The sequence below is a fragment of the Puma concolor genome, chromosome C1, assembly GCF_028749965.1.
Source record: "Puma concolor isolate L17-30 chromosome C1, mPumCon1.1.hap2, whole genome shotgun sequence".
Taxonomy (NCBI): domain Eukaryota; kingdom Metazoa; phylum Chordata; class Mammalia; order Carnivora; family Felidae; genus Puma; species Puma concolor.
The window spans coordinates 8,191,390-8,200,560 of NC_141674.1; the positions used below are offsets into that span (position 1 = coordinate 8,191,390).

The 9,171-nt window shown below is 48.2% G+C and overlaps 1 protein-coding gene across 1 annotated transcript in view; it reads right to left on the reverse strand.

Moving 5' to 3' along the window:
• MTOR (mechanistic target of rapamycin kinase) overlaps positions 1–5,032 on the reverse strand; it is a 135,071-nt gene extending 130,039 nt beyond the window's left edge. Inside the window, exons 1-4 of the mRNA XM_086715675.1 lie at positions 4,877–5,032; positions 2,507–2,682; positions 1,650–1,758; positions 715–947 (exon numbers count right to left, since the gene is read on the reverse strand). Of these exons, the coding sequence (XP_086571801.1) occupies positions 715–947; positions 1,650–1,758; positions 2,507–2,668 (504 nt within the window). The 5' untranslated portion in view covers positions 2,669–2,682; positions 4,877–5,032. The remainder of the gene's footprint in view (positions 1–714; positions 948–1,649; positions 1,759–2,506; positions 2,683–4,876) is intronic.
• Positions 5,033–9,171: the final 4,139 nt, after the last annotated feature.

The window sequence follows — 9,171 nt, forward strand, 5'->3', positions numbered from 1 at the left end:
ATTCCCAGATTCTCAAGGACAGACTTCTCCCTCATCTCGCGGCCTGGAAGCCGGTCCCTCAAACCAGGCTTTTTTCAGGGCCGAGCCTCAAAAAAGCAGTGGGGATGCACCACGAGAGGATGAGAGGCTCCCATTCCCCCAACTGCAGAAGAGCCAATGAGGAAAGAGGGAGTTTGGGCCAGGTGCCCACCAATCAACAAATGCCTAGAAAATAAACAAGAAAGGCCAGAAAGGAGGCAGACCACCACTCCCACTGCCCCCGCTCCTCTCCTCCTCCTAGTATTTCTGTGTTCCCATAGGACAGCAGAGAGACCTTGACAGAAACACTGACAGGATCACACAGATAGGACAGCTGTCTGGGGCTTTAGGAGCCTTTTGGCTTGTGATTTCGTCTGCCTGTGGCCAAGCGGGGAGCCTTCTGCTCAGGAGGCAGTTTTGAGTCTAGGAAATCAGAGGTCCAGACAGCACCGCACTCAGGGCTGTGCCTATTGGGCAGCGGAAGAGAACTTCCAAGTTTCCTCTTTGGGTACGGAGCTTGGGGCAAAAAGAGAGAGGGATTCAGGACAGAACCGAAGGCCCCTAAGAAGCACAGCGCCTCTGCCTGGAGCGTCCCCTCACCGCCTGCCTTTCAGGGACCCGAGCACGTGGTGCGGAGGACCCCGACAGGGCCCCCTTGCTCCCCGGCCGGCTGCATCCCTCCCCGCGGGCACTCACGGCTGCGTGTCTCCGGCCCTCGTTGCGGTCAGCGCCCAGCCACTCCAAGGCTCGCTTCACCTCGAACTCCACATACTCAGCTGTGAAAGTGTCGCCTGCCATGGCAAGGCGGCCAATGGCCTTGGATGCCATCTCCATGACAACTGGGTCATTAGAGGGGAGGAGGTTCCGAAGATAGTTAGCAAATCTGCCGATACGGGTGGCATTCCCGCCTTCCACTCCTATGAGGCTGGCTGGGAAAGACAGGAAGACAAAAGGTGAGGATGGGCACGTCCGGTCCCGGAGAGCGCGCGGCCCTGGCAGGAAGGCTGGCGCGTGACCCCTTCCTGCTGCTTTGAGTACCAAGCGCAACTTCCAGGTGGGAAGGATGCAGACAGTATTTTCATTTTAAGCAGCAGGTTTGACATCTGTGCCAGAACTACTTACATAAAGCAAAACAACCTTGTTTTAGGACACGTAATTTGTTTTCCCAAGAAGAAAAGGAGTAAAACGGAGAATGAATAATAATGCACCAGACCGGTCCCTGGGATATGAAAATGACATGCTTTGTATCACTGTACCCCAACTTCGCCTTTCCATTCGTGAGCCCCGCTACGCCGAACTGCCCGACAGGGAAACCAGAGCCTGCAATGAGCCACGCGGGGTGGGGGGAAGAAAGCTGGCTTGCAGTCTCAGCTCAGGCACCACCTGGTCCTACGAAAGTTGCGTAATGGTTCTGAGACTCTGTATCTGAAGACATCAGCTGTGCCACCATCCCAGGACCGTTGCTAAGATTAATGCCTGAATAAGTACGCTGAAAGCCACAGGGCTCCTTAAAATTTCATGAAACGGGTAGGAACTCAGCATCTAGTAAGCAGCGGACGCAGGTGCAGTGGACACAGAGGTGACCGCCCTTCATTCCCAGTTGTCCCCGTCACCAGAGGCCCTGCCCTTACCTATGGCCAAGATGCCACCTTTCCTTTCATTGGCATCCGAGCTGGAAACCAGTTCAAAAATGTGATGGTTCAGCTGATCATAGAAGCGAGTAGACTCCTCTTGACTCATCTGCGGAAGAAGATGTACTCAGAACAACTTCTAATGTCTCCCTGATGCTGGGGGCGGGGTGGCTCCCAAAGGTCAGGACTGAGAGGTGGCCAGCAGATCTGGCTCACGCCGAAGAGGACAGAACTACTGCCCACGTTTATAGCTGTAAACTGTTGAGCAGATGAACCCACAGCTCATTTGTATGTGGAACAAATGCCTGTTGAGTATCTACCCCATGGCAGGCCACATCCTGGGGTTACAAGGATGAGCAAGAGACACCGTCCAGACATCAAGCATGCTCTCTCTCTAGAAAGCCCCAGGCTACCAGCTCCTCAAACCCAGCCCGACTACGGTTATCAGATAGAAAGAACTGAAGGTCTGGAATATGGTGGGAAAAGACAGAAAGAAAGAAAAGAAAGAAAGAAAGAAAAGAAAGAAAGAAAGAAAGAAAGAAAGAAAGAAAGAAAGAAAGAAAGAAAGAAAAGAAAGAGAAAGAAAGAAAGAAAGAAAGAAAGAAAGAAAGAAAGAAAGAAAGAAAGAAAAAGAAAAGGAAAGAAAAGGAAAGAAAGAAAAGGAAAGGAGGAAGGAAGCACAGCATAGGAAATGCCACAGAAATGTGTAGCCACTATAAAGGAACCGGCGCACCCTACAGACAGGAAAAATTGGATGTCTTTGTTTTCCAAATCCTCACTCAGCCGTCAGAAGGAATCGAAACCAGTGCCGGTGCATTGAGGCCCAATACTCCACGACAAAGCCCAGAAGCCCTGACCTCTCGAAGCTCCATGGTGACATAGTGCTGGAGCTCCTTGGCAGCTTTGGCCCTGGTCTCCTCATTCCGGCTCTTCAGGCCGCTGGCAAACTGCTGCAGGACGCTCACGTTGCTGGACGTGGTGGTGGCTGTGGTGGCGGTGGCAGGTCCGGTTCCCAGCATCTTGACCTGAGGTTCTTTGGAGAGAAACTTCCCTCAATATTTTGCATAACAAACTATGGTGTCATGAATATATTTATGGTGCCCGTTCCTCAACATGGATCTCCTCTCTGCCCATTGTCGGGGGGCGGGGGGGGATCCTAAAAAGGTTGGGAGACCTCACGGAGGAATGTAGAGAAAGCCTTGATTCATTCCACAATGACTGGTGTTTAAAACAGGTGGGGGGGGGGCGCCTGGGTGGTTCTGTCGGTTAAGCGTCCGATTCATGATTTCAGCTTTGGGTCTTGATCTCGCGGGTTCAAGCCCCACATCGGGCTCTGTGCTGACAGTGTGGAGCCTGCTTGGGATTCTCTTCCTGCCTCAGAATAAATAAATAGACTTAAAAAAAAAAAAAAAAGAGGCAGTGTAGCAGATAGGGTTAAACTGTGGGCTCTGAAGCCAGACTACCTGGGTTCGAATCCAGTCCAAAATTATGTATTAAATTACAGATTAAGTGAGTTAATAAATGTTAAAAAGTGCTTCAGTGCCAGGCACACAGTGAGTTCTTTTTTTTTTCCCAACTTTTTTTTTTTTTTTTTAATTTATTTTTTTCGGACAGAGAGAGACAGAGCATGAACGGGGGAGGGGCAGAGAGAGAGGGAGACACAGAATCGGAAACAGGCTCTAGGCCCTGAGCCATCAGCCCAGAGCCTGATGCGGGGCTCGAACTCACGGACCGCGAGACCGTGACCTGGCAGAAGTCGGACGCTCAACCGACTGCGCCACCCAGCCGCCCCTGTGAGTTCTTAATAACCGTTAGCTGTTATTACCATGACCAGCACCAAAATCAAGAGTCAGTTGCTTCTCCAACCGAGCCACCCGGTTGCCCCCATAAATGTAATTTTAAATCTCCTGGCAACTATATCAAAAAGACGCAAAAGGAAACAGATGAAATTAATACATTTCTTAAATCTAATAGATGCAAAATATCATTTCAACATGTTACCAACATAAAAATTACTGATGTACTTTCTGTTCTCTTTTTGTACTGTGCATTTTCCACTCAGGGCAACCTCAACTTCAACTAGTCACATTTCAGATGCTCTAAGCCACCTGTGGCTGGTGGTTATGATATTGGACAGTGCAGTTCTCTTAAGTACCAGTACTTGGAATGTGAGCTAAAAGAGACTGATTCATTCCTGAGATCACTCATTCGTTCCTCAATTATATACTGTCCCTCCTCTCAGTTGAGCTTACAGTCTAGAGGGAAATACAAATAATCAGGCAACCACCATAAAGTGGCCATAACAGGGCTCAGCCCAGACTGCTGCGGGAGGAACACATATACCAGTCCAAGGTATGTCCACATTATATTAGAACACCAATTTTTCCAAAATTCTTATTTTTGAAATTATCTGTGAGATGCAGAGAAAAAAAAAATTAGGGAATAATTCGTTTTGTAAGGCTTTTAAGTACTTCAATGCCAAGAAAAAGGCTGCAGAAGGAAATGTCATCCTTCAGGGGAGAGGAAACCCAAGGATCCCTGATGAGAAAACTAGGAAGGGGTGTGTGCCCCGCCTCTGCGATGAGGGGGAGGGAGGCTGGCAAGGAATTCTCATTCTCAGGAAGAAACCAGAGTATCTTCACAGGGTCTAAGGCCCACAGGCCCATCTGCTCCAGGCAGAATTCAACTAAAATACTTGTAAGTCCAATATCCTAAGAGTCTTGGTGACGGCTGGCAGAAGTTAAAGTTGGGGTGGCTGAAACTGGAGATGGGGGTGGGGAGGGCAGAGAGGATGAAACCCCAGGATGGAACCCAGCTCAGTTCTGGGGACTGGGTCCTTGAGAGGTCCCCAGGATGCAGTGCATGGGGTACACACGGACGTTGCTCCTCTCTGAGGACAACCTGTAGGTGGCTCGGAAGATGGGGTGACTGCGGGGCATGGAGACCCAAAGGCGTCCGGCGGTACCGGAGCTGATGGGCCGCCCTTCGACGCGCCAGGGACACACGGCAGGCTGAAGGGTCCGGGGGTCTCCTGGGGGTCCGGAAGGAGGTGGGTGCTGCCTCGCCGGGTGGGGGTCAAGGACTCAGACGGCGCCCAAGTCCGTAGGGACCTCACGGACCAGACGGGCGACTTCCCGGCACCCCCCCTCCCCCCCAACGGACCAGGCTGACCCTGGGTCTGGAGATTCCTCCACCTTAGAGGGGTCGGTGCCAGGCCCCAGACTCACCGCGCGGCTTCGGCCAAGGCCTCGGCTGCCGCCACCTGTGCGGGTACCGCCGCTTCAGGCCCCCGGCCCCACCACCCGCCTTCCCCGCTGTCCTCTAAGCCGGGCGGGAGGGAGGGCGGACTCCTAGCGCTGAGGACCAATCGCCAGGCGCAAGGAGAAGATGGACTGGAAGGCAGACCAATAGAAATGAAGGAGAAGTGAGGCCTGGGACCCGGCTTCTCTAGGGGGCGGGGACTGTTCAAATAGACAAACCACGCGGCCAGTGGCAGACGAAAGGAGGCTTAAAAGAGGACTGCGTCCACTTGGGAGAACCAATCGTTCGTGAGTTGATTTCTGCCACTTCCACGCGCACATCCGGTGCATCGCTACTATTATTCCCCGCTGCATCGACACTGTGGCCGTCCGGATCCTGGTGTGTGGGTACCGCTGTAACCAGGGTGTGAGCGACGTGGTGCCCTGTCTTTAAGAGAGCAAAGATGTAGAACTTTGGGACCAGCGCTAATTATGCACCCGTGATTTCTCTTCTTTGAAATGCAATGTGCGTTTAAAAGCGTTTTCAGTTAGAATTTCCCAGTTTTCCAAAATTACCTAGCTCACAAGATCATTCCCATAACCAAGTTTTAACTGAATGACCTACTCCTAAATAAATACTTTTAAAGCAACATCACTTAAAAACATCCAGGGGCTCCTGGGTAGTTCAGGGGGTAGAGCCTGTGACTCTTGATCTAGGATCCTGAGTTCAAGCCCCACATTGGATGTGGAGCTTACTTTTAAAAATTAAAATAATTAATTAAAAACATCTTTTCAGGGGCGCCTGGGTGGCGCAGTGGGTTAAGCGTCCGACTTCAGCCAGGTCACGATCTCGCGGTCCGTGAGTTCGAGCCCCGCGTCGGGCTCTGGGCTGACGGCTCAGAGCCTGGAGCCTGTTTCCGATTCTGTGTCTCCCTCTCTCTCTGCCCCTCCCCCGTTCATGCTCTGTCTCTCTCTGTCCCAAAAATAAATAAACGTTGAAAAAAAATAAATAAAAAATAAAAACATCTTTTCAAACAATCAATGGCAAAAATGGCATTTGACGGCATTGGGCTCCTCGCTGACAGTGCGGAACCTGCTTGGGATTCTCTCTCTGCTCCCTCCCTGCTTGTGTAGGTGCGCGCGCTCTCTCTCTCTCTCTTTCTCAAAATAAACATTTTTAAAAATACAAGCTGTAAAACAATAGAAGTATAATATAACCCCTTATAAAGCATTTATATATTTCTTATGTGTCTATTCAGGGCGGGGGTGGGGGAGGGATATGCAACTAAGATGCAATGAAATACGGAGAGGGCATATTTTTTCCTTTATCCATTACCATCAATTACTCGTGTAATAAAAAGAAGTGTCTAAAATACCATATGACCTCACTCATTTGTGGAATTTAAGAAGCAAAACAGATAAACATATGGAAAGAAGGAGAGAGAGAGAGGGAAACAAATCATAAGAGACTCTTTAGGATAGAGAACAAACTGAGGGTTGATGGAGGAAGGTGGATGGGGGATGGGCTAAATGGGTGATGGGTAGTAAGGAGGGCACTTGCAATGAGCCTTGGGTGTTGTATGCTAAGTGATAAATCACTAAATTCTACTCCTGAAAACAATATTATATGATATGTTAACTAGAATTTAGATAAAAATTTGAAAGGAAAGAAAGAAGTGTCCATTGTAGATATTTAAGTTTCCAGAAGTTCTGAAATGCCAAATTAAAGAGGTTTGGCAATATTCTGTGGCTAACAAAACACGTTGGCGGATTCTCTTTTTATACGTACTCTTATTTTCCCTTTTTGTTACTATCTGTACTGTTCTGCACTTTTAACAATTTTAGTAGATCTTGGAGATGTTTTTTAGTTTATAGAAAGCTCCCTTGTTCTTTTGTTATTATATAGGTACATAGTATTTCATCACATGGATGTATGGTAATTTATTTTTCCAGTCCTCTGTTGATGGACACTTGTATTCTTGCTATTACTAATGATGCAGCAAAGAATGCTTTTGTACATATATAATATTTCCCCTGGAAGCTATACCAAATAAATACCCAGAAATCAGATTACAGCGTCAGAGGGTAAATGCATGTATAATCGACAGACATTGCCATATTGTTCTTATAAGGGAGGTACTAATTTTCATTTCCACCCGTAACATATGAGATTTTTGCCACCCTAAGTTGTGATAAGGCCCTGTTTTCTAATTAACAATGACATGGTTTTATAACAACAGTAAGCAATACATATGTAGGTCTCTTTTCAGTTTACAAAGAGCTTTCTTATCATGTTAAAATGGTAAGTAATATTTATTGAGCACTTACAAAGTATCAGGCATTTTGGTAGACATTATAAAGTAGTGGTTAAAAGCAGCTTGGAGTCTAACTGAATCTGAAACTTTGCTCCAACATTTATAGCTATACGACCAGGTACTTAATCTCTTTATACCTATTTATTTATCATAAAACCAAAGAGATTATAATGCACTTACCTCCGTAAGTAGTGTGGTGGGGTTAAATGCTAACATATGTAAAGTACCTAAAACCCTCTATGACGCATGTGAGCAGTCAATAAATTCTATCACTGTTATTCTTGAACATTGAGGCATTCAACATTCTTGAACTGGGAGGCATGTTGTATATTGTTCAGACTTTACACGTGAGTAAACTGAGATAGAGAGGGATTAGGTTATAGAATTGGTAAACGATGGAGCCAGGGTTTTGATATATCTGCTTCTTCCTCTTGTCCAACTTGACATCAGAGGACACTTGGGTCTGGCCAGCATCACAGGTATGTGCTAGGTAGTAGAGATGTAAATATTTAACAACCAGCTAGCTGATAAGGTGGGGGTGGGGGGAGGGACATGTTGGTATGTTTGTATGTACAAGGGCTGGCTTTGGGGCTGTGTGAGGTTGTATTGCTCTTAATGAAACTCTTAATGCTTTTTGACCAAGGGGCTGCACATTTTTATTTTGCACTAGGCACCAAAATTATGGAGTCTGTCCCGCATCCATATATGCTACGTGCATATTATAACTGTCACCAATATAAAGGATGTATCTAGCATGTAACTTCTAAGTCATAATAAAATACACAATGCCTTTCATTGCAAATTCCATATGGCCAATTGATTCTAACAGGATGCGTCTTTTGGATATCATATAGCCTCCCAAGCTGGGAGAGATGAGTGGTAGCCCGTCATTATACCATATTTCCACAATGCGATAGACAACAGACAAAAGAAACAAATGGTAACATGGAGTGAGATAATTGGGAAGTAATGAGTTTTGTTAACTTTGTTTTAAATATAATTTATCTAATTGTAAGTTTGTACAATTTAATTTTTAATCATGGCTGTGCTTAATGACGGGCTCAGAAAATTCCTGAAAATTTAACAGTTGGCTCCCTCCAGCCAGAATGAGCTAAGGCTATGGCCCATAAGCTTCCAGAAGGCGGGCAATGAAGAGCCAAAGCTGGCCACCAGACAGAGTGGGGAGGAAGACGGTTATTTGCATGAATAAGTGAGTCACCTAGAGTATGGATAAAAAGGCAGGCAGGACAGTACATGGCAAATGGTAATCGTTCACAATAAAAAGCGGGAATTATTGCCGTGGTGATTATTACTAGAGCTAATAATTTCTTAGTATCATTTCCCATTTCAGAGCTTCGTTTCCCATTTAAAAAGTGGGAGGTAATTCTACCTGTTTCATTGCCCTCAATGCCCTCCCTGATTTTTGTCCATTTTGTTCACTGCTGCCTAGCATAGTAAGTGCTCAATAAATACTTGTTGAATGAAAAAAATGAGTGAGTCCTATTTTGGTGAATGGAAGCTCTAGGTAAGTCGTAAAGCGACACGCGGTCGAGGTCGTTCCTGTGATGCTGAGGCTGTTTCCTGCGAGTCTGGGGGTAGCTGAGGACCTCGGACCCCCGGCGGGAGAGGGGCTTGGCCGCGGCGTCGCCGCTCCGCCCCGGCCCGCCAGGCTCCGCCCCCGGCCCCGCCCCGGCCCCGGCCCAGCCAGCACGGGCCCGGCCCGCGCGGTCGGTCCCTGTTTCCGGGCGGGCCTTCGGAGGCTGGCGCACAAGATGGCGGCTCCAGTATCTTAAGGCGCGTGGCCGCAGTTCGGCCTTGGGCTCTAGCCGCGGACTGAGGTCCAGAGACAGGTTTCGCCCAGGTGACAGGAGGTCGGGGCGGTGCCGTCGGGCCTCGTGGGCTGCCTGGTCGGCTCGGTGCTGCCCCCGGGGCCCGCCGCCTCCCCAGCCTTGCCCGGTCCGGCCGCCC